Source organism: Sitophilus oryzae, unplaced genomic scaffold (genome assembly GCF_002938485.1).
Source record: "Sitophilus oryzae breed Bouriz unplaced genomic scaffold, Soryzae_2.0 scaffold_1583_pilon_pilon, whole genome shotgun sequence".
Classification (NCBI taxonomy): Eukaryota; Metazoa; Arthropoda; class Insecta; order Coleoptera; family Curculionidae; genus Sitophilus; species Sitophilus oryzae.
This window is the reverse complement of record NW_022146262.1, coordinates 1,164,713-1,189,838: the sequence shown is the minus strand read 5'-3', so window position 1 is coordinate 1,189,838 and position 25,126 is coordinate 1,164,713. Positions and strand designations below refer to the sequence as shown.

At 30.6% G+C, this 25,126-nt stretch overlaps 1 protein-coding gene across 3 annotated transcripts; it reads right to left on the bottom strand.

Moving 5' to 3' along the window:
- Positions 1-214: 214 nt before the first annotated feature.
- Positions 215-25,126, bottom strand: LOC115879651 (alpha-tocopherol transfer protein-like). Of its 3 annotated transcripts, XM_030896555.1 has the most exons (8): positions 19,475-19,630; positions 14,659-14,822; positions 4,792-4,997; positions 3,278-3,529; positions 2,142-2,335; positions 1,510-1,620; positions 584-734; positions 215-409 (listed from the first exon to the last, which is right to left on the bottom strand). In XM_030896555.1, exons 3-8 carry the CDS (start codon positions 4,970-4,972, stop codon positions 321-323), a joined length of 978 nt encoding a protein of 325 aa, XP_030752415.1. In that variant the 5' UTR covers positions 4,973-4,997; positions 14,659-14,822; positions 19,475-19,630; the 3' UTR covers positions 215-320. The 3 variants fall into 3 exon arrangements, with proteins under 3 accessions (XP_030752415.1, XP_030752417.1, XP_030752416.1); XM_030896557.1 differs by lacking the exons at positions 14,659-14,822; positions 19,475-19,630 and adding an exon at positions 25,040-25,126 and having other exon boundaries at positions 219-409; XM_030896556.1 differs by lacking the exon at positions 14,659-14,822 and having other exon boundaries at positions 219-409; positions 19,475-19,623.

Genomic DNA, 25,126 nt, shown 5'->3' with positions numbered 1-25,126 from the left:
GTCTCATTTTTTTCATTCCAGACGGATATTTCTTAATAAAGGTCTAGATATAATCTAATCATACTGTATTTTAAACTTTATTATCAAATGCCGCCGAAATCATAACCTAGTATCTTTGCATTTTTATTTTTTGACTTGAATTAATTGCACTTTTTTTATTGCTCACCCTGTATATTTAGCAATTACGCGCACGAAGTCGAGAGCTAAAGCTAGATAATATTATAAAATAATTTATTCAGCTACAGTACAACATATAACTTATTAGATAATCAATCGTATTTGGTGATGTCAAATATATTCCAGAGATTTAAAGAACCTATTCAAGATTTGTCTATCTTCATGCTGTCTTTGGAATCACTTCTTTCAATTTTTTCTCTCAGTTCGTCCACAAATCCAAAATTATGATAATCTGCAAAAAAATAATGTAAGCCTATGATGAAGAACGTTAGGGATGGTCGATAATGGATTTTACCTATCGATAATTAATAAAGACAGGTATCGATAATTGTAAATATCGATAACTACCTATAGTTATCGATATATCGGAAAAAATACCATCCCTAATTAAAATGTTAAATTTTACCTTTGAAATTTTGTTGATAATAGAATAGCATATTCGAGAACTGCGATCCAGGATAATCGGGAATGTCAGCTGTCCCTCCAAATTTTTCTGGTAAACTATCTTCGCCTATCTGTTCAGTTAGACTTTTGTAGTTTGTGCCATGAAAACTTAACTAAAAGCAAGAAAAACTATTTTGTTCATTTTTTCCATAGCAATCAGAGACAGCAACTGTTAAAATTGCCTTATATATCTATCAAAAATAGTATATAAAATAGTACTTTAACCGCAAGGGTAGATTAAATGATAAAATGATAGTAACAGCGAGGATAGGTTAAAAACTTTATTTCTTCTCGCTCGTTTTTAATTGCTTTCATTTTTGAAAATTTTTGTATTCCTTTTCATAAGTTATTCGGGACTTAAATGGGAGTAGTTTGGATATGGCGTTTGTCGCCTCAGCCTGAATATCTGTTGGTAATTTACTTATTTCATTTTGAGCCATTTCTGGCTCCAATTCAATCAGCAATCGGCACGAAAGAGAATTAAAAAATATTGACTCAAAACTGACAACTGACGATTTCATCGCTCGTGAATTAATCTTTTCGGTCGACGATAAAATACCATTTTATCGTCTTGTATAAAAAACATCTATTTGTGCCTACGCCCAATAGGTAATATTAATTTAATTTTTGTAAAATTTAACATATTTTTTTGACAAAAATAGTACAAGATTTTTGTATTTTTGTACGTTTTAGCAACAAATTATTCTTTATACAGTGCAGCAGAAAATTACTGATAATACTTCAGGCACTAAGTTAGTTTGGTTAGGTAGAAATAATAAAAATAGGTCTTTTTATGAGTAAAACAAACTTACTAAACAACTCGATGCAAAAATTGTTTTCTCAATTTCATCATCTTTTAAAATGTTCATAATGAAAAATAAAACTTACCCTTTTTTTAATATATTCTCCCAAAAACGGTTTGAAAATTCTATAACCCATATTGAAAATGTAGGGCTGGTTTACTACATGCAGACCTCTTAATCGAACTGGTGCACATTCCTATAATAGAAATAAATAAATTAAATATTTGATTGTTGTTTAACTAAAAATATCATTATATACAATATATTACACAAGTTAACATTATTATTTTTATATACAGGGTGTCCCAGAAATAAGTGCAAGTATTTTAAGGGGAGGCAAGTATTTTAATCTCAATAAAAGAAACATATTTACTCTTTATTGTTTTTCAAATAAGTCCAAAATAACGGAGTTATTTTTGAGAATTTCCAAAAAAAATGATTTTCTGCTCAAATTTTGCGAACCACTGGATCTTTTCTGGATTTTCTTTCTTTTAAATTTAATCTACTACCTATGTTGCCATATTATCAAGAAATTATGTTTTTTAACTAAAAACTAAAAAAAATTCCAAAATTTCAGAATTTTCAAAAATCCAGAATTTTCAAAAAAAAAATTTCGCCCCAAAAAACCTCATAGACGTGTTTCTGGGGTTGAACTATGCTACCAGTTAAAATACTTGCATTTATTTCTGGGACACCTTGTATAGATCTTATACTAACTTGGACCCAGTCAGCAATGAGTTTGGCCATTGACGGTGAAAACTGATACACATGTGATATGGATAATCCTTCCAAGTTTAAAATTACATTAACTCCCCCAACTTGCGTCTTTGGTTCCATCATAGCTATTTCTATTGCAACCATTACTGATCTGAACATATCTTCTAAAGAAACTACTTTTGGATTCCATTTACCTAAAATAAATTAAAGATTTTTTTATCACTTTAGGAGAATCGCCCATTTAAAAATATAAATATATTTCGCCAAAAATCCTATGGGTATTTCGCCACTGCAGACAAACAAAAAATATAAAAATTTAATTGAATTAAAAAAAGCTTAAATTTCAAATCAAATCACAGTATAAGTGTAAAAAAGGTATTTGGTTTAGTTTGGTTTATATCATAAGTTTATATGATAGGGTAAAAATAATATGTTCAGACAATAATTCACTAAACAGAGATATAAACTACATAAAAACACATTAATAAAAAACGACTATCCACCATCTTTTATTGACAAAACATTAAACGAAATACAAACCCCAAATCATGTAATACACAAAATACCATGTAAATGTGATAAATTTTATATTGGTGAAACATCTAGACCTTCAAATTTTCAAATTAAAGAACATAAAGATTATTTAAGAAAGGGAATTTCCAGAAAACTAAAGGTGCGTCCAGACCTGACGAGACGAGAACGAGATAAGAGTGAGACAAGAGCAAGACGAGAGCGAGACACCTTCTATCAATTTTTTGAGGCAAGCGAGTTGGATCATAGTGAAAGGAACCCAAACATATATTAAATTGTATTTGAATATAACAAACGATGGCCAAATAATAACGCATACAGTAATACATTTTTGTATCTTTAACATAGTATTTGGTTCTTCGTATTTTATTCATCGTCGGTTTTTTCCCTTTTGGTTGTTTTTCCCTTTAACCCTTAATTTGTTTCGAGACACATCTTTTACAAAATATGTTTTTAACTTTTTTTAGAGCAAAATGTTGTAAATGTTGTAAAATTACTGTAGAATATACAAGGTACTTCAAAAAAGTGTTGCGGATAGTTGCGGATAACATATATATTTTTAATGGTAATATCCTATTTACTTATAATTTTGAAAACATACTTACTTCCCGCATTGACTATCATGATTCTGCCTCCCGTCCTACTCCTTGTAGGCATCATTACAAAAACTTCGTTGTCAAACACATGCCTAACTCCTTCCGGTGTAACGTTGAATCCTCCATACCTGGGATACTTCACTTTGAATTTGTAGAACTTTTTCATGACTTTGAAGGCGAGATCTGCGTTGAATTTGAAGGGTCTGAGGAACTTGCATAGGAATTTATCGTCGTCTATAGGTAAGGACAGTCCTTTTTCAGCTGAAAGAGAAAAACATTACATAAACTTATTCTTTGTGTTTTTTTTTATCACCGAAGTTAAGCAATGTTACACGAAGTGGGGATTGGACGGGTGACCGTCTGCAAAACTATTGTTGTTTAAAAACGAGAGTGTAAAAATATATTGAATTCTGTCTTGTAAGCGATACTGGTCTTGGTTTTGCGGTCTTGGTCTTGGTCTTACATAAAAAGCAAAACCAAAACCACCTGTTATACAGACGAGACGGGTCAAAGACCGCTTAAGGAACAGGAGCTGGAGTTTTAGGGAAAGACCAAGGGTAAGCTTATCCTTTTCCTTGGGTAAATACTCAACCGTATTCCAGACAGAAATCTACGCCATTCTACAATGTGTAAGACAAAACAACAGAAGTGCTTATTCAGGTAAGCTCATCAATATATGCTCAGTCAGTCAGACGGCACTTGATAAACTGGAAGCCCTGGCACGAAGAAACAGAATTAAATTAATCTGGGTACCGGCATCACACAGCGGCATCCAAGGCAACGAAAAAGCCGATGAGCTAGCTAGGTAAGGATCATCGGCATCCTATCTTGGTCCAGAGCCAGAACTGGGAATATCCAAATGTATGGTCCGTAGTGCACTAAAACTTTGGATCAGAGAAAAGGAGAATGTCCACTGGAAAAACAGACAGAGACACAGGCACAGCAAGGCCTTTATCCAAGGACCTAGCTCTAAAACCGCAAAAGAACTGCTAACGCTTAGCAGGAATAAAGTGCGGATTACAAGAGGCCTCTTGACTGGACACATGGCTGCCAAGTGTTAACTGAACAAGCTCTACCTGTATCAAGGAAATCTTTGCTGCAGACTCTGCGATAAAGATCCTGAAACAGCAGAGCACATAATATGTCACTGCGAGACTCTGGATTGCAAGCGACACTTATTATTTGGGAAAGCTAGGCTAACCGGAAGAACTATGCTATCATCCTATCAAGGACCTGCATAAGTTAGTGCAGGGCACAGGGATAGGAGAATGGGTGCAGATATAGAAAGGGGACAAACACAATAAGCCTCAGAGAGCGCAGTGTTTTCGGCCCCTTGTTATTGGAAAAAGAAGACCAAGACCAAGACAAAGCATACAAGACACTGCATTTTTTTCATATATGTAGAAAGTGCCTCTAGTAAAAAACTATTAAAAAATAAATAACACTTGCAAGTCTCTTGCATCAAGACCAAGACTAAGACTGGACCATGCAACATCATGAACAACCTATTTATAGATACTAACCTAATATAAGCTCTCGAAATCTCTGTAAGCCTTCTTGTACTCTTTCTGGTGTTTCCATTAATTCTCGTCTAGCTCTTTCCTCATATTCGCCAGATATATCTTCAACGTCTAGTCTCAATTCGTGCTTTCCTAGTCTGATGAAGGGCACTCCATCGTTGTCCACTTCAACGTTTATAGTCATCGTGCCCAATCTCTAAGATATTAGCCTAAAATATAAATAAAAAACTATATTAAATTTATACATTTATATCAACAAAATTGCATAATGTACCGGGTGGCCAAGTAAGAATGGACGCCGGCTGTATCTCAGAGACTCCTTATCGTATAACTTTGGGATAAAAATTCTAATAAGTAAGTAAATCGGCCAAGAGAAATGGCTGGAAATTATTTTCAAGTTCGAAAAATGTCCGGTAGGGAGCGTATCTGTAAAGACCAATCAGAAAACGGAATTTATCTCCTCAAAAAATTGCAGGTGAACATGTATTTTACATCCTTCCGTTGTAATCAACGTAAAATTTGTTATTTTTTTTATTATAACATATTTTGATCTATCTCGTAAAATAAAGTGGTGGGGGAAGTTTGAAACTTATTTTTGTTTTAAATAAGGAAAACTCTGATTTGGCTAAACAGAATTAATGAAACTAGGGCTCGTTTAAAAGAGTTTTCCTTCCTTAATAAACTACAGTATAAATTTGGTCTGAATATATATTTGCCGTGGTAGCTAGGGGGCGCTGTTTGACATCATAACAGTTATTACCCTTTTGCATAAAAATTTTAAATAACATGCTATACCTTTTTACACAGTTAAATAGAGCAGAAAATTCCCTAAAAGTTGGTGCTAACCGCAACATTCTACCATCTCTCTAACGGAAGATATTAAGAGAAGAAATAGTTAGGCCGCCCCCTAAGGTCTATTTATTTTTTTATTTTTTTTTATTATTTCACCATAAAAAATGATACTATGTATAAATACATGTATTAATGTCTATAGATCATTAATTTTAACTTTATAACTACACATTAAACTTATATACAAAAAATATGATAATTATATAAATAATTAATCTTATGTACCTACATACCAAATAAGTAAATAAATCTAATTAAAAATTGAAACCAATTATAGTCATTTAAAACGATTTTAGTTTTTATATGAAAAAAATATCACCTGATAAAACTATAAACAAAATATAACATAGTGCATTTCTAAAATTATAGCTAATAGTTTTAATTATCTACAACGATCAAAAAAATTGTTAAAATGTTTATTAAATTACTAATTTTTTAATTTATTAATTGTTTATTTATTTTTTAATACCCATAATAAACTTTTATCCAAGTTAGGAGTAGGATTTAAATAAATAGTTAATTAATTATTACTCAAGTAAATATATACGAGGTGAGTCTTAAATAAGTGCAAATATTTTTACGGGTACCTAGTATATTTCGACCCCGGAAAAACGATTATGAGTTTTTTTCGCAATTTTTTTTTTAAAATATGCAATTTTTTGAAAAAAAAATTCGAAAGTTTTTTTAGTTTTGAGTTAAAAAACATAATTTGTTGAAATATGGCAACATCGGTAGCAGATTAAATTTCAAGAAAGAAAATCCAGAAAAGATCAAGTGGTTTGCAAAATTTTAACAAAAAATGTTTTTTTTTTAATTTTCAAAGTAAAATAACTCAGATATTTTGGATTTGTTTGAAAAACGATAGAGGGAAAATATGTTGCAAAGCTTTTATCGAGATCTACCAACTCTAAAAATATTTGCACTTATTTAAGACTCACCCTGTACATCAATGTTATATTATATATTTTTGTTTTGGTGCATTTTTTCGTTTAATTAGTTATTTTTTTAATTAGCTGTTAAGTATTACAATTATTTACTAATTTTTTGTAAAAAGAAAATAATATAATTATTACAGATAACATAACTATGTTCTGTGATAATATTTAAGTTCATCTATTTATTGATAATAATAACAATATAATCATTATGTCAAAAAATCTTGAAAATATTTATTCTCCGATTTTCAAAAACTAAAATAGTTTGAAGAAATAAACAAACCACTCGATATATAAGGTTATTTTCATTGTAATTTTCCTTATTTTTATGCTTATGTGCACGTATACATACCTGAAGGATAACTGAGACATTATTCTCAATGTTATCAAGCCGTATTTTGAGTAGTTGTTCAAACTTAAGGAATAATTTATAAAAATATACTTGAGAATGGTCAAGTTTAAATTAACAGAATCAAAAAAATTACCGTTTTTGCCATAACACTTAAAAATTAAGTATTTTTGTTAGTTTTCTGTATCTAAAAAATGTTAATTCCACTTTTTTTTCGGAACAAAAATTGTCAGGCAATATTTTTCTATTAATATAGGATTTTTGTGTCATATAAACAATACTTAGTGAAAATTAACTGGTTATTGAGAACAAGAACATATAATTAAGTGAAAGAAGGAAGGAAGTTGATAATTTTCCAGAAATTGTTTTGTTCTCATTAATTTTCTTCTATTTAATTGCATTTTTACTGTCTTTTTCCATTTATATTTAGTAGGAATTGTTATTTAATTTTTAGCCTACCATACCAACAGGTATGGTAGGCTATTAAGATCCTCAAAAAAAAAGTTTTTTTTAATTTCACTCAAAATCAGTTATTATCGTAAATGACTTAAATTCAAAATATTTTCATGGTGTCTGTCTGTCTGTCCGTCTGTAACACGATAACTCAAAAACCGCATAACCGATTTTAACCAAATTTGGCACAAAAATACTACGACACCCGAGAATCTGGCCATTAGTTTTTGGTGGGGATGGGGGTTTGGTAAGAAGGTATGGGAGGGGGTTAAAAATTTAAAAAAATCGTAACTCCAAAATTACAGTCCCAACTAGAATTTATAGTGGCAGATACGTAACTGATACTATCAAAGCCACTACAAAGTGGGCGGTGACCATCGGCGGCTACGTCGTATATTCGTAGCTGCTAAGTAACTGCGACCAAAATGGGGAAAGATTTTGAGTAGCCGGGTAGTGCCTTGGGTAGTTGTTGCCACTAAAAGAGTTACTATGATGTGTTACTATAAAGTAGCCTACTGGTGAATGCCATTTATCTGTTACGGAGCTGCCTATTCGCGGGTTCGTGGCAGCCAAGTGTTATCCACCGACATGTGGAACTTTCGTTAAACTGTTGAACTTTATTCGCAGCGACCTCTTCATGCAATTTCACATTTCATAAAAATGAATGTCATGATGGAAAATAATTATGGAAGCCATTATTATTTTTTCGTTATTTGTTATTTACCGTGCGATTTTAACGCCTTTTTTAGGTAAATTCCAGAACGCAATCAACTTTACTGAATAAAATAGTGGGTTTATATAACAAAATTTTCGAGCGCCTCTTAAAATATTTCAAATTATTATATTATTTGCAATAGAAACTCATGTTTGTAATTAAAAAATAATAATAATTTGCTTGAAACCGGGGTCAAACTTTAAAATATTAGCCCACCGTCAGAAATAACTAAATAACTAGCTTTAATCTAGGTATATTTAGCTTAAAAACTCATGTTTGAGCCATTTGGCTGTTCGTTTAAAAATTCATGAAAAAAATATGGCCGTTTAATCCGAAAAATACTTTATAGTTCCATATATGCTTCCACAAAGTACCGGGAACAATAACATATTAGGCCAACCCTACCCGTTTGGACCTTTAAAATCTTCGGATTGATAAAGTGACAATTGTAGCTATCCAAAGGCGACTTTATAGAAACAATAACTTTTTTGGAACTACATGGTCAACGATTCTTTGGAACTATAAAGTTATTTTTTCCAAGAAAGTTCCCTGCGCTACCAAATTGCCACTTAATTAGAGCGTTATGCTATACCGATCGCGGCGGTGGAGACTATACATTCCATTGGTGCCACTATAACGTTCCGCCTTGCCCTTTGAAGTTATTTTTTACTTATTGTACATTTTCTATTATTAGTGTTTCTATCTTATTCAGAGCTACATGAGGTATAGAGTATTTTAAGGTTCTCAAATTAGTTCTCCTCTGAGATTCAGTTTCAGATAAACTAACACTACACTCATCTACAGAAACAGCTTCAAAAATGTCTCAGTCACTACCTGATTTATGATGTTCATCAGTAGGATTAAAGAAAGATGTAGTTTTTGTTTCTGATGTTGATGCATCGACTCGCAGTAATTCCTTGTGTTTAATTTTTCGGTAGAAAGTACTAGAATATCTAAATTTCTTTTTATTCACCTTAGGGAATTTACAAAATTTTAATAAAGCTTAAAAGCAAGTAAAAGAAAACACTAAAACAGAGCAGCACACGATGCAATTTGAGGCAATTACATTTATTAGGGTATATTAAGTTACGGTCACTATAAAGTAGCCGTTTTTGACCACCGTGACTTTTTATTGGCAATGGATGAGCGACGGCTACTTTATAGTGACCTAGGAAGGTAGCAGTAGCCATTTTGCTACTTTCAATGCTACTATAAATTAGAAGAAACTAGGTGTCGTGGCCGCGACTACCCCGTAACTTAAATTGTTACTATAAAGTAACAAAAACTTAATGCAGGCATTATGGTAGCACTTGTTAGTAAGCCCTACTTTGAAAAGTTACTATAAAGTTTTTGGTCTTTTATGGTGTCATATTCGAAGATTCGGGTAGTTCCAGCCACTTCTTTAAATTACATGTTTCCGACTTGCAATCGGGGTGTTTATTTTCCACTTTTATGGTAGGTAGACACTAACCCGTCACTCTCGAAATATACTTCAAAGTGACTATTCCTTATAGAATAACATTTTAAGTGGCAGAGTGGGCCTAGGAACTATACTTTAGGGGCAGTGACATTTTAAAAAGGACTGGGAACTATATTTGCTAGTTGGGGTAGCTAGCGAAACGCGGTTTTCAATTTAAGATTGGGAATAATATTTGCAACAAAATTTGTAATAACATCAATATCAGTCAAAGTCGAAGTTTTTGAGATAATTGATTATTAACATATTTTAGTATGGGCCTTTTCTATACGTGCCTCCCGGCGCTAATTTTTTTATTACAAAATATGCCAAAAATGTTAGTGTATATTTTAATTATATCTTGGAAACACACAAGGTGATTCAAATGAATCCCAGACAAGTTGTATATTGTATAAATTTTTAAATAAAATGTTATTTAATATACAGAATGTCCCAGAAATAAGTGCAAGTATTTTAACTGGTAGTATAGTTCAACCCCAAAAACACGCCTATTACGTTTTTTTCACGAAAAAAAAAATTGAAAATTCGGAATTTTTTGAAAATTTTTTTGGATTTTTTTTAGTTAAAAACATAATTTCTTGATAATATGGTAACATAGGTAATAGATCAAATTTACAAGAAAGAAAGTCCAGAAAAGTTCCAGCGATTCTCAAAATTTTAGCAAAAAATATTTTTTTTTGGAAATTTTCAAAGTAAAATAACTCCGTTATTTTGGACTTATTTGAAAAACGACAAAGAGAAAATATGTTTCTTTTATGAAGATCTGCCACCCCTTAAAATACTTGTACTTATTTCTGGGACACCCTGTATACTATCTTACCAAGTACATAGTTATAAAAACTCTGCCTTGCAATGATTACGTTCAGCTGCAAACTGTTTCTATAGATTCAACATGCGAATCATTTCGGAAATTTCATCAAAAAAACGATTAGCGCTGAAGAAATAGATTTCTTTAACCTTGGACCGAATAATGAATTTTAAGTTCTTTATGGTGAATTAATCACGAAAAGAACGGTGATTTAAAAAAGAAACCTGCATACGGTATAATGGGTACATAAACAGTACAGTGCATTTAAAGTAATGTGAACAATAGTTATATTGTAGCCTAATAAGCAGTTTAGTAAATCCCAAAATCTATTGTATTGCCTAATAAGCTCGAGTAAATCCCAAAATCTTCTCTTGGAATCCTTTACTATTATACATAAATATTATGTAATATAAAATTCTATTATAAACCGATCGATTATAAGATTGTCACAGATCAAATGTATTGTTTTTTAAAAGAGAAATCAATCAATAAATTATGCAAGATATACTTAACGATAAATTTAAATAATAAAAGCCACTTTCTGCCAATGGTAAAAGTTTTTTTTCTATAAGTGATTTTTGTTTTTGTTCAATGACATAAAAATAAATCGCATTTATACACAGATCTATTTATAGGTATCTTGAATTATTGACAATTTCGTAAAAATTATAGGTAATTTCATTCTATGAGAACGCTATGGGCACACTATGAGTTGACTATCAGAACATATCCTGAATCAATACAAATAATTAAATTAGTAAACATTTCTAGCCATCGATGCAGTATTATACCGTAATTTCATTCTGATTCGTTCAAAGTAAAAGTGTCTAATATAATATAAATTATATTTAATTTTTTCTTGGCTTTAGGTCAGGTAAACAATGAGAAAAACGTTTTTTTTTAAATTACATTGACGTTTTGACCTGGTAGGGTCTTTATCAAAATTTATTACTTGAATTTTATTGTTTTCTTTTTACAATTTTATCATTTTCATTCTTAGTGAAGAAAATAATCCAATATTGGTATCAACACACACATAACATAAACATATCGATATAGTCGTCATAATTTTTGTAAAGAGACATACACATTGAAATGGATTTTGAAGCCAAACCAAACCAAACCAAACCAAAACACTGAAGTGTTGTCAATGTAATTAAAAAAAACGTTTTTCTCATTGTTTACCTGACCAAAGTCAAGGAAAAATTAAATAAAATATATATTGAGATGTCAAAGAAAAGAATCAAAAAAACATATAATATAAATATGTATTTTATTGGTAATATGTAAATTTGGAGATACGAAGGCATTTCTTAAAATTATATCTTCTAGTTCAATGCTAATTGCATCCTTGTTTTTATTTATATAAATATTAGTTTTTAGAAACACTCATTTGACATTGACAAACGAAAATAAGCAAATGTCAATATCTAGTAATCACTCAAACATGTTGCAACTGCAAAAATTGTCTAAAATTCAACATTTGAGTAGTAGTGCACATGGCTGGGAAACTTAAATGGAAATGACAGTTCATTAAAAATAGTTTTTCCTCCAAGATGCAGAGGCGCAAAATATTAAAACTGTCAATATTAACAATGCAAATGTCAATATCTGACAATAATAAAATTTGATTTTTAACTGTCACTCAGAGACGCTTTTGTTGTGATTTTACGGTTTGATTTCGTTTTGATTTGTCGAATTATTGTAAAATTAAATTCCTTCAGATTTTTGCCAGTATTCTGTTTTAGACAATGTTTTTTAAAAAATGGTGGGACAATTTGTGTTTTGTAATAACTCTTAATTATTTTTTATCATGGAGTTTAATTGTTGTACACCTGGTTTCCGAAGGATACAATGGTAAGTAAATTAAATATATCTACTTACAGTTATAGATTTTTTAAATTAGTACTGCTAATAAATGCTACTTGCAGAGCAGTTATTTAATTTTTTTACGGTGCATGTAAGGAATTAAGGACGCGCGTTTTATATTAGCATGATCAGCAGATGCTTACATCTGATTTAATTTGTTTTTATTATTTCAGGTCCCAAACGGAAACAAACTGGGAATCTTGCCTACACCAAAATTATATACCTAGCCGTTTCCAATTCACTTCAAAGAGAGGAAAATTATGTAAAACTGCCTGCTATTTGCTGAAAACTGCCAAAGATTAAATTATAACTGTAACAACTTAATATATACTATTTCTAGTATTTTTAATATATTTTTTAATTAATATCCGACATATAAGAACACTTTGTATGCTTTTAATTCAGTTGATTTATCGTTTATAATATGTTCGACCTAATTAAAAGCACACAAAGTGTTCTTACATGTATGTCTAAATATATTTTAAATTAACTAAAACAACCCCCCTTCCCCGCACCCCTCTCTTCCATTAGTATTTCTTCCTCCGTCTACCAGAGGCGCCCTTATATAATAAAATTGAATTATATTATAAGTTGCCTATCTATTTAATAGTATAAGTCTTTTATCTATGGTAGTGCACAAGCAAGCAAGATAAGTGCGTCTCAAAAATGGCTCACCCCTACAACTTTTTTCTTTTTTTAGTTAAAAAAACGAGATTTGGTATATTAGTATATGACATAAATTAAGATTGATTAACGTATTCACTTGTTTTCGGTCACTTCCTGTTTCACCGGAAATGACTACAACTTTTGATTTTTAAATAGCACCCTCGGTATTTTTTTACTTTATTCGAAAGAAAATAACACTCTGAATAGAATGACATATCATATGTCAACTTTTGACATTTTCGCATATGGTTTATTTGAAATTATAACCTGCGGTTCGAAATGAAAATTTGACTCGAAATACCAAGTGTGTGGTATCAAATTATTCGTAAAAAAATGCTTGTTCCAAATATGCTAATGATCCACCCTCGTTCCATTTGAAAAAAATGAGATATGATTAAAAATACGATTTCAGCATTTTCTAACTGGCCAGGACAAGACACTAAAAACATTAGACGATCAAATCTATTTTTCTCAGGCTCCTTGATTAAGAATTAGTGTTTTAACATAGCCATGGCAATCTAGATTGAACTTTAAAATACGAGTTTTTATTAAGCGAGAATGTCAAAAGTTGACATGTTATATGTCATTCTATTCAGAATGTCATTTTCTATTGAATAAAGTAAAAAAATACCGAGGTTGCCATTTAAAAATCAAAAGTTGTAGTAATTTCCGGTGAAACAGGAAGTGACCAAAAACAATTGAATACGTCAATCAATCCTAATTTATGTCATATATACTAACATACCAAACCTTGTTTTTTATCTGAAGAAATAAAGAAGTTATAGGGGTGAGCCACTTTTGAGACGCACCCGGTATACCTATAACATGAGAGGAGAAATATTGCACCCTGTTAAGTACCCCCACAATACATGAACCTCTTTAAAGGGTTGTGCATGTATGGCCATTAGCGTAACTAGCAATTTATCCTGGAGTGGGCCTAGGGGGGGCCTGGGGTTGAGCCCAGGGGGGCCTATGGCTTTTGTTTTTTTTTAAATAAAAAATAATTTTAGAAAACAAATTTTTTGAATAAAACGTTTACATGAATTTCTCTATCACTAAATTTCATAGACTTGGTTTTCAAACCGTGTTGCCGTAGATTACTTAAATATCTACAAATTTTCTAAAAAATAAAAATTAACACATTTTTTGAACACAACAAAATAATATTAACTAAACAAAACTAGAAAACGTCATTTTTACTGCATCACAAGCAAGTAAAAATTAATACGTAGTCAAGAGTCATAATTCAGGATTTCTCGATTTTTCTGGGAGGGCCCAGCAGTACCAGGGGGGGAGGAGATCCCCCGGGCACCCCTGTAGTTACGCCAATGTGTATGGCACAACCGATCAGAGTTAACATAGTAAAAAAATTGATTGTTAGATCTCGAACGCCTTTCTTGGTTATGTATTATTTAGATATAAGAAAGCCTTCATTTAATATAGCAAAAACTGTTTTTAAATATATAAAACTGTATATAAATATAGCAAACCACCAATTTTGTTTGGTGGTTATCTAAGAATGAAATTTCTTTTTTTTATAAGTTGAAACTAAATCAATGAGAAATATTCTTGATACATTCTGAATTTTTTAATAATAATAGCTGATATTCTAGTACGGTAAATATTTAGTTAATTTCTAATCATAGTGTAATAAATATTGTAAATATTATTAAACAAAGAAAACTTTGTAAAATACACAATGAAATTAAATTAAACTTAAAGCTTTACTAATTTCTTTTACTTTACCTTAAAAAATCACTAGATTATAAAGAAAACTTAGAGAAAACATCTATTTAGCACGCGACACAGACTTGTCTGGCTTTTACTTCTTGAATACCATTAACAATAAACTGTTTCATACAACATCGACTTCTGCTGGCATCTGTGGTGGGATTGCGGGTCAGTACGCTCTGTAATATTAAGTTTATTACGTAGAAATTGTAACTGACGCATCTGCACATGCAGGATAAACATAAAACGCATATAAAATGTAGGTATTTGGCCAACTAAAGGTAATAAGTTCCGGTAATAAAAAGTTCATTATAACATTTTTAATAAAAAACGGCGTCAGAGTAGCATTTGAAATAGCAATCGCTATCAAAAATTTTTGACAAACACTTATGTATTGTAATCGTAAAACATTTTCTGATGAACGTCATCAATCATCATTGTCATCGTCATTTTCATAGTATTTTTTTAAAAATTGCACTTTTAAGCACAAACAGTTCTTTTAAGAGCTAAATTTTCGAGTTTTTGTATTGCATTTCTTGAAATTGTGTGTTGAAAATATGCTGAAGCATTTAAACAGTCGAAGCAAAGAGCTTGTAGCTTCCCTGTTTTTTTTTTAATATTTTAAACGAGAACGTGACAATAAAGGTCCTTTTTGTTTATTACCCTTGACTGCAGTCAGAAAAGTAAGTTAGATTGATAAGCACATTATACCACTTTCAAAGTTAGTTTTTATTAAATTTTGTGATTATTAGTTTGTGCATTAATAGCACCATCTTACTTGTTATTGCCACTTATGGCGTTGTAAGATTGTACATCAATAATTAAATAAATAACCCATAATAACGCTTATAATAATCTTCATAATGGACTAGTTTTTACCAATATGTAATAAGTAAAAGCTATAAAACCAATAAATCAATTAATCAGTAAATATTAGTTATTAAATTAAAAATAAAACGTAAAACTCTATTACAGTTGAGGGTTGGAAAAATAAAAATAAAATATATATATAACATTGCATGAAGGTGAAATTTTGGTCTCTTTGATGTATCTTCGTTGTTCCCAAGTGTTCCAATTCCACAAACTTTAGGCTACTTGAAGGAATTACTGAACGCAAATGGTCTCGACAACAAAACTGTGATTGAATATATTGAGCTTACATCGTTATGTACGAAACAAAATTGCTTTCAATTTAACAACAACTTTTTTGAACAGCGGGAAGGTACAGCAATGGGTAATCCATTGTCTCCATTTTTGGCTAATTTATTCATGAGCAGGTTTGAAGTGGAGGCTAAGAATAAGTTTGAGTATTTTCCAAGAGTATGGTTTAGGTATGTGGATGACATTTTTGCTGTTCTTGACACACATTTAGACACCATAGATAATTTTATTTCTAAGTTAAATAATCGTTTTCCTTCTATTAAATTTACGCATGAAATTGAGAACAACGACAGATTACCATTTCTAGATGTATTAGTTATTAGAAATACTAATAATTGCCTGGAATTTGATATCTATAGGAAAAATACCACCACACGCAGATATATTCCTAATGAATCACATCATAGTGTTGAACATAAAATGTCTAGTTTAAATTTCTTAGTTCATAGATTACTTAGTTTCCCACTTTCCAACGAAATATATGAAATAGGAAGAGATTACATTAGGAATATAGCTGAGTGTAATGGATATTCTCCTTCACTAGTTGATAAATTAATTAGAAAACGTAGGTATAGGTTAATGATTTCTGAAAATTCGACTTTTCAAGTGGAGAAAGATACTGTTAAGGTCAAGGTGTATTACTGGTCGCATAACTGGCGAATTCGCCAGAAAGTAAAAGAAAATGTTAAGGTCAAGGTGTATTACTGGTTGCATAACCTGGCGAATTCGCCAGAAAGTAAAAGAAAATTACAGAATTCTTTAGAAAATTACAGAAACCATCGCCAGGGGGTATATAAGGCCCGCGCTTTGACAGTTGGACCAGTCTGAAGATAGTCTGAAGTCTGAAGATAGTCTGAAGTTTGATAATACCGCGAAATACCGTTAGAGTAATAGTAGTTGCATAAATTGTGTTGTACATAGTATAAGTTGTGTGTACAGAGTGAGACAAATAAATTCGTTAAGTATTTTATCATGAGTTTAAATAGTGGACCCACGGAATCCGTAACAATACGTCTAAATATTTTTCAATACCGCTTGATAGAGAGTTATCCCGTGGTCTAAAAGGAATTTTTAAGAATGTAAATTATAAACTTGTGTATAGTGCTAATAAAAAATTACAACAATTATTAGGTAATCCAAAGGATAAAACACCTCCACTGGAAAGGTCGGGTATTTATGAAATTTCTTGTAAAGATTGTAATCAGAAATATGTTGGGCAAACAAGAAGATCAATAATAACTAGATTTAAAGAACATTTAGCTCAGATAAGATACGGTACACCGGATAAATCTTGCGTTGCCGAACATATTGTTGATAAACAACATTGTATAGATCTTAATAATTTAAAATTAATTAAACAAGTCTCAAATTACAGGCAATTAGATGCATATGAAAGCATCAGAATTAATAAATGTAAAGATAGTATGAACCGAGTCAACGGTCCAATTCCTTCAAGTTCTTTGTTCCTACTACTCTAGTGGCGGAAATTTAACTGTTACGCTTAGTTGGCTCTGACTCGGTTGGCTAGATTTTGCCACGCCCACTCGGTGCCCACTGGGCGAGTATATAAACGCTCAACTTGTAGATTGTACTTTAGTTTATAATCATCTGCTGATGATGCTAACATGGTTAGCGAAACGCGCGTCCAGTGTAAAAGTAAAAGTGTTTTGGTGTATTGTGGTGATTTAATGTTTTATTTTGCGAAAAAATTTTTTTGAAAAATGATATAATAAATATGATGTTTGTCAATTTTAAAATAAGGCTCATCTCATAAATCCACCACAATCTGGCAGCGCTGTCGTCATCGCTTGTCACTCAAAGTTGATCACGTGCATTATCGCTCCATACTCAAATCCTTTATGATGCGGATTTGAGCTGTAACACTGTCGAAAGTTATTTCAAAAGCCACTGTAACGCCGTTTTTTTTCAATCGTTTGGTACACTTGACATTTTCTGGGAATCTGGTAATTTTCAAGAACATAATTTCAAGAATCAAGGTTCACAATTTCTTTAATGTATGCAAATATTTATTTACCAAACTAAACGCCTTTTTCTACTAATTATAATTAAATGCATTATTTATAGCCGCTTTAACATTGCCTTTAGTTTACTTTTAATCGTTTTAAATATGTTTCGTTTATTTAAATAAAATGCAAAATTTTTCCAATTTATGTACGAATGTAATATGTTTAAATATTAGAATTATTATGATTCAGGGTTAACAAGTTTTTGCATAAAAATTATGTTAAAACTATTATTAAAGTCAAACTGATTCATAATATTGATGATTTAATTTTAATTAAACGAAAAAAATATATCGAAAATGTTTTAAAAACAATTTAAAATATGACAAAGTAATTATTTAATTATTTTTTATTTGCCATCATATACATGAATTTTAAGCTTGTTGGTTTTACCCAAAGGTTTTACCTCATTAAGTAAATGCGATTAGGTAGTAATTGTTAAATGTATGTTTGACTTCATGTAATGTCATTTTAACAGGACGCCAACGGTTTATAATAGACGTATTTCTAATAATACGATTACGAATAGTTGTATTTCGATAGTTTAATAGTAATTTTTTATACAAGACGATAAAATGATATTTTATCGTCGACCGAAAAGATTAATTCGCGAACGATGAAATCGCGAGTGAATTAATTTTGGGAGAAAATAAAATAAATTGCAATTCCAATTCTCCCGATTTCAATTTATTTTAAAAAAAATTAATTTGCTAAAAAAATCAGAAATTATTATTTCAAGGAATTTATAACGAGTATAAAAAATATTGTGCTGGGTTGGCGTTGGTTTCTATGTAATTTGACAAATAAATAAAGCTGTCTCTTTAGTTGTCAGTTTTGAGTCAATATTTTTTAATTCTCTTTCGTGTCGATTGCCGATTGAATTGGAGCCAGAAATGGCTCAAAACGAAATAAGTAAATTACCAACAGATATTCAGGCTGAGGCGACAAACGCATTATCCAAACTACTTCCATTTAAATCCCGAATAACTTATGAAAAGGAATACAAAAATTTTCAAAAATGGAAGCAATTAAAAAACGTGCGAGAAGAAATAAAGTTTTTAACCTATCCTCGCTGTTAAAGTATCATTTAATCTACCCTTGCGGTTCAAGTACTATTTTATCTACTATTTTTGATAGATATAAGCACAGATATATAAGGCAATCTTAATTAAATTACTTAGAAGAAAGGGAATATTATTAAAATAATATTTCCTTTCTTCTTAATGGTTTCTTTTACGTCTGACAACGAATGGGAGGAAATATAGTATAAACGAAAGTCAATTTGGAAAATCTACCTACAGTATGTCCCCGGATTGTCTTTACAAGAGGGAAAACTTTTTTATTATTGACATTGATAAAAATATATTGTACGTAAAAAAATTCGTTTCTTCTAAAATTGTTTTAATCCAGTTTATATTTTTCCAAAATTCAGAGAAAATTGAAAAAAAAAATCATGAAAATATGCAAGAATTTTATAATTAATAATAAAAGGAATGTAATAGTTATTATTAATTTTGATTAACGTCATATTTTTTGCTGTTGTTTTATAATTATTATTGTTTTAAAAACAATGCAACAGATAAGGTTATGTTAAATAAACAAAAAAATAATTGTTGAAAAATTGGTACAGAAGTTTAGGATCTTACCGGTATTTCAAAATTTTGATTCACAATCAATCTAATAAAAAAAACTGCATAATTTTGTAGCCGCTTTTTCACATATTCTAAACAAACAATATTGCAGGAAATATCACATAAACAAAAGCAACTAAGAAACTGGGCGAGCGATACCGATGTTGCCAGATCAAGTTGGAAAAAGTATTTATGACAACAGGCTGTATTCCATTGCAAAACCAGGCGAACCAGACCGGTAAACTACGGTAATGAGCGGTTCCTAAAAAACATCAGTTTGCTACGGAACGGTTTGGTAAAATACTGGAAACGTCAAATGTTGACGTTTTCTAAATTTCAATACCTCTTATAAAATTTATCTTTTATGCATTTTTGATGTACCTATTCTCTGCTATTACGTTTGCTTCTTCTTTTCAATGGAGTTTAATATTGAAAAGGGCTTTATTAAAAAACTGTTAAACTCGTTAGACAACTCAAGTGAAGATTTGCAGGTCCAATATTAAAACAGATCAATAATAAATAAACAAATCTAATCAATATTTAAATTTTTATGGCTTACAAAACAATCACGATTACTTGTTGTCTTGTTTTTCATGTTTTCTTTAAAATATTCCTGACTTTAAGAAACAATGGCTGCATCAGAGAATAGGTACATTAAAGAAATGCTAACTTCATGTTAAAAAATGGAAACAGACGCCACCTGGTGTAGCCTTGCACCCTTGCACTACTATCTAAATTGAGGGGAATTGGAGGGGCGGGGCTTAAAAGAGGGGAAATTTAAAAAAAAATATTTTTAAAAGTATCATTGATTTACTGTTTAAAGTTAATAACATATTTTTTATTACTTTAATATAATTTAAAGTATTAAAAAATATGTCTATTAACTTTACACAGCAAATCAATGATATTATTAAAGACTTATCATAGTAAATAAATTACACATTTAGTAAACAATATCATTTACTTTTTAAAACTGCGATTTATATTACAATAATATTGAAATATATATATACATTTTTAACAATGAAAAAGAATATCCCGGAACCTGGAAAAGAATGATGATCAATTAATGACTTAAATTAGTTCAAAATACATTTTGCAAATAACTAGTGAATTGGAAAGATAAACATACTATTAAAATACATTTTAGTAGTATGTTATCATCTATTTACTGATAATACATAAGTATATAATAGGTAAATAACATGCATAAGGCACTATGATACAACTACCTAGTAGTGCCTGGCAGATGTTGCTTTCTTTGTCGTTTATCCTGGCACGTTTAAATTTGACTGTTGCCTGTTCTCCCATACAAGTGACACCCCCGTGGGCTGCATGATAAGTTTAAATGGTCCTAAAAAGTTATTCTATTTAGTTAATGAAATTTATTTACCTTTACTGCCTACCTCCATTGCTTTTGGATGTAAATACAAAATATTACTACAAATTTTAGAAATTAAATGAGAATTTCACTCGAACTTCCAATATGTTTGATTTCTGTCACATAAATGACATTGATTGACAAACAAAACCAGAAAAAAAAACAGCCTTCTCGGGCTGGTTAGTTTGGTGACAGTTATAACCGAATTTTTCAGGAACCGTGTTCAGTAATAAGAAAACTTTCAGGAAACCCGTAGAAACGGAACATAAAACCATAATCAACTGAGACCATAGATAAAAAAAAATAATCTTCTATTAAGATAGATATGAAACTTAATAGTAAAATTTTGGGTCAAAGCGCCCCTCCGTGTTCTTAGTAGAGACTACCTTTAACTCAGCGCCTTTGCTTTTTCTGCTGTAAATATTTTTTATGTTTATATTTGATTTCAAAGGATTTAGTTTTAAAGTTACACTGATATATTAGTATATCAGAGTTACTTTAATAAAACATAAGAATATATATATTTTACAGTTTATTAAATATAAATTTTGACTACAAGGTAGAAAGTAAATCACAATATTTGACAAAACTTATAAGTATACCATTTTTACAGTTAATAAATAATAAAACTATTTCTGACTATGATATTTAAAATTTAGATAGATAGTATATTAAAAAACATACCGGTATTTGCAGACGCAGGCCCAAATTCAATAAAAACCAAAATTTTTCCTGCGAAAATCGGGCTTTTTTCACAGAAAAGGTATTTTTTGATTTATCAACAATCATTGTCAAGTTGACAATATACAGGGTTTTTTCTAATTAGTCTAAAAAATTGTGGTGTGATTCCTCATGTCTTCTTAAAACAATTTTTATATAACCATTAGGTCTAAAGTACTTCCTTTCTGATCTACAGTGTGTTAAAAATTAAAAAAAAATCGATATTTTGCTTAACATAAATGGTACACTACTGCTTTTTTAAAGGAAATATATTTTTTCTTGTCTGGCCATCCTTTTTCAACAAAATTGATCTTTTGAGTTTTTCTTCTTCATCAAACGGTTGCCGAGAAAAAAATAAATATACTTATTAAGAGCCCGCCTTAAGCCGTTTTCTAATGATTTTTAATTTTTTAGATTAATTAGGAAACACCCTGTACATGCATATCACAGGCAACCAGGCAACCAAATAAACTAGTAACCTCTCAAAATTATAGTACGAGTACTAAATTATTTTATCAAAATTTCACCATATAAGTTTCCAGGCAAAGACTGAGACAAACACAACTGTCACTGTCATGTATCCTCCTCATTGGGCAGAATATTCAATGGTTTTTAATAGACGTATCTTGCAAAAAAATCTAAAGTGTTCTTGTATAGTTATAATTAAATATTTTAAATAGTCTTTTCTTTGTTCTTTGTATTTTTTTTCGCTTCCAACGACGGGAGGAGATATATACCTCCTGAAACATAAGCATTTTTTGTCCGTTAGGCAATTTGTTTATTAGTAAATCACTGCACTGCTAACAAGTATGTAGTCTCCGTTGGATTAACGCACCAGTTTTTACAAAAAATAACTATTTTATTTTGTAGATTTTCTTACAGTGCAATATTTTATGATTCTACAAAATTTACCGATATATGATTTTAATAAAAACTCTGACTAAAACGTGCACTTGGCAACAATGTTTCCTGCTGAAAATCGATGGAAGTTGTTATGCAACCACCATTAATATCTCGCAGGAGTTTAAAAAGTTATTTCCCCATAAGGTAAGTAAACTTTTTCAGTTTCAACTTATATAAAATATATTTTTAAAATATAACACTTTTTATTATACAGGGTCGCTGATATGTATGGGAACGGTCGATTATTAATTAAAATATACGAGGTACCGCAAAAAGTTAAATATAAAAGTTATAGGGTTTTTAAATCTCTATTGGCGGGTAATAAGTTTAAATATACAGGGTCAGTTATAAAGTCGTGGCACGTCATAGTTTCATTTTTTTACACGGAATCCCCTATACCGGATGTGTCTCAAAAGTGGCTCACACATTTATAACTTTTTTATTTTTTCAGTTAAAAAAACGAGATTTAGTATGTTAGTATATCATAAATTAGGATTGATTGACGTATTCAATTGTTTCCGGTGACTTCCTGTTTCACCGGAAATGACTAAAACTTTTGATTTTTAAATGGCACCCTCGGTATTTGACATTCTGAATAGAATGACATATCATATGTCAACTTTCGATATTCTCGCTTAATAAGAAATCGTATTTTAAAATTCAATCTAGAGTGCTATTTAAAAACACTAATTCTTAATCAAGGAGCCTTGGAAAAATAGTTTTCATTTGTCGACTTTTGACATTTTCGCATATGGTTTATTTGAAATTATGGTTTGCGGTGCGTAACGAAAATTTGACTCGAAATAACAAGTGTATGGTACCAAATTATTCGTAAAAAAAATCATTTTCCAAATATGCTAATGAGCCACCCTTGTTCCATTTGAAAAAATTGAGATATGATTAAAAATACGATTTGAGCATTTTCTAACTGGCCAGGATGAGACACTAAAAACATTAGACGTTCAAATTTATTTTTCCAAGGCTCATTGATTAAGAATTAGTGTTTTTAATATAACCATGGCACTCTAGATTGAATTTTAAAATACGATTTTTTATTAAGCGAGAGTGTCAAACATATTGTATTTTTATAAAACTGTCCATACATTATCAAACAAATTGCGCAACACAGACTGTTGAGCACCAAGTTTCCAAAGTATGGTCCTGTTTCCTGTTTGTTGCGTTGCGCAATTGTTTGATAAGTTTCAAGAATGTTTGAATTCTTTTGTGCAACGGGTTGTGTAGTGTATGTTTGAGTTGCGCTTCGGTGTGCACTATTTTAGTTGCGAGCCGGTTTTTTTTTTTATTGGCGGGACGTCGTTTGTTTCTCGAACAATGCACAACTTTTAATAAAAAGTTTGATTAAAATTTTACCAAGTGTATGGGTGATGCAGTTGTGCAACGCAACGTTGCGCATCGTTTTGTTGCGCAATTTGTTTGATAATGTATGGGCCCCTTAACGTGCTTAAATAAATTAATATGTAATAAAAAACAATCAAGATTATTGTTTATATAAAATAAAGATACTAAGAATTACTAGTACGAGATATCAGGAACTTTTTAAGATAGTTAATACTTAATACAAGAAAAAGGGGCTTAATAATTTTTATATTGACACATTACTTGTTTTGGTACAAAAGATATATCTTTATGTTTATTCTTTATCGATAAGTGTTTTTGTCCGACCAAACCTTGCGAATGTTATTATACAGATATATTTTTAGAAAACGAAATTTTCCACCATATAGTTTTTTTTAAATTTAAGTAAATTAATAAATATTTATTAAGATCTTACGTAGATGGCGATTTTTCTATTAATATCTATTTTTAATCTTAAGAACATAAATATGAATATTTTTAATTTATCAAAAGTTTTCCATGATCTAATGACTTTAAGAAAAAAAAACGACCACAACCATTAAGCGGGGACCCCATTAGGCCTCACGCCACGCGACGTGGGAAAGAGTGTACACATTAGATCTGGGACACTGGGACAGACGACACACGTGTATATATATATATATATATATACACAATACATGTAATTAAATGGAAAAACATACGGACAGACCTTCATAACGTGGCGTGGCGTGGCGTGTTGGCTAATGGGGTCCCGGCATTAAAGTTTAAAATTTAGTTCCAATTCAACAATACTAAGTCGCTTAATAGCCCCCATACACCTGAAGACTTGGCCTGCGGATTTAGTCTGTATAGAGTCTTAGTCTAATATGGCAGATCAAGTCTTCGGATTTGGGCTGTGATGACAGGCCAGGTCCGCCCTATAAATGCAAGGTTTTATCCGCAGGCTAAATCCACATTTCTGATGTATTGGGGGCTATTAAAGATGCTGAAATATATCCATGTTATATTTTTGAAAAATTTACTTATATTTTCAGTATAGATAAAACTAAATGACACCGTCAGTTTTAACAGGTTTTAACTAATACGTTTTGACTTTGACTAAACAGGAAAGACTGACAGGAAAATGTTACGTGTAGAAGGATCTTTAAAGAGAAATATTAAATTGAAAAATGGTCATTTACACAGTGTTATATAATAGATAATATAAATACAAATACCTTTCAATGATATAATCCAAATTTTGGCAACTAAAAACCGCAAAACCGTACCGATCACAACACTTATGAAACTAAACTCAGTACCCG

Bases quoted from the DNA above. Each gene is read 5' to 3' on its own strand.
- LOC115879651 (XM_030896557.1), bottom strand. From the start codon at position 4,972: ATGACTATAAACGTTGAAGTGGACAACGATGGAGTGCCCTTCATCAGA. The intron at 1,621-2,141 runs GTTAGTATAAGA...TTTCTATTATAG, and splicing joins TCATTGCTGACTGGGTCCAA to GAATGTGCACCAGTTCGATT. The intron at 735-1,509 runs GTAAGTTTTATT...TCTTGCTTTTAG, and splicing joins GAGAATATATTAAAAAAAGG to TTAAGTTTTCATGGCACAAA.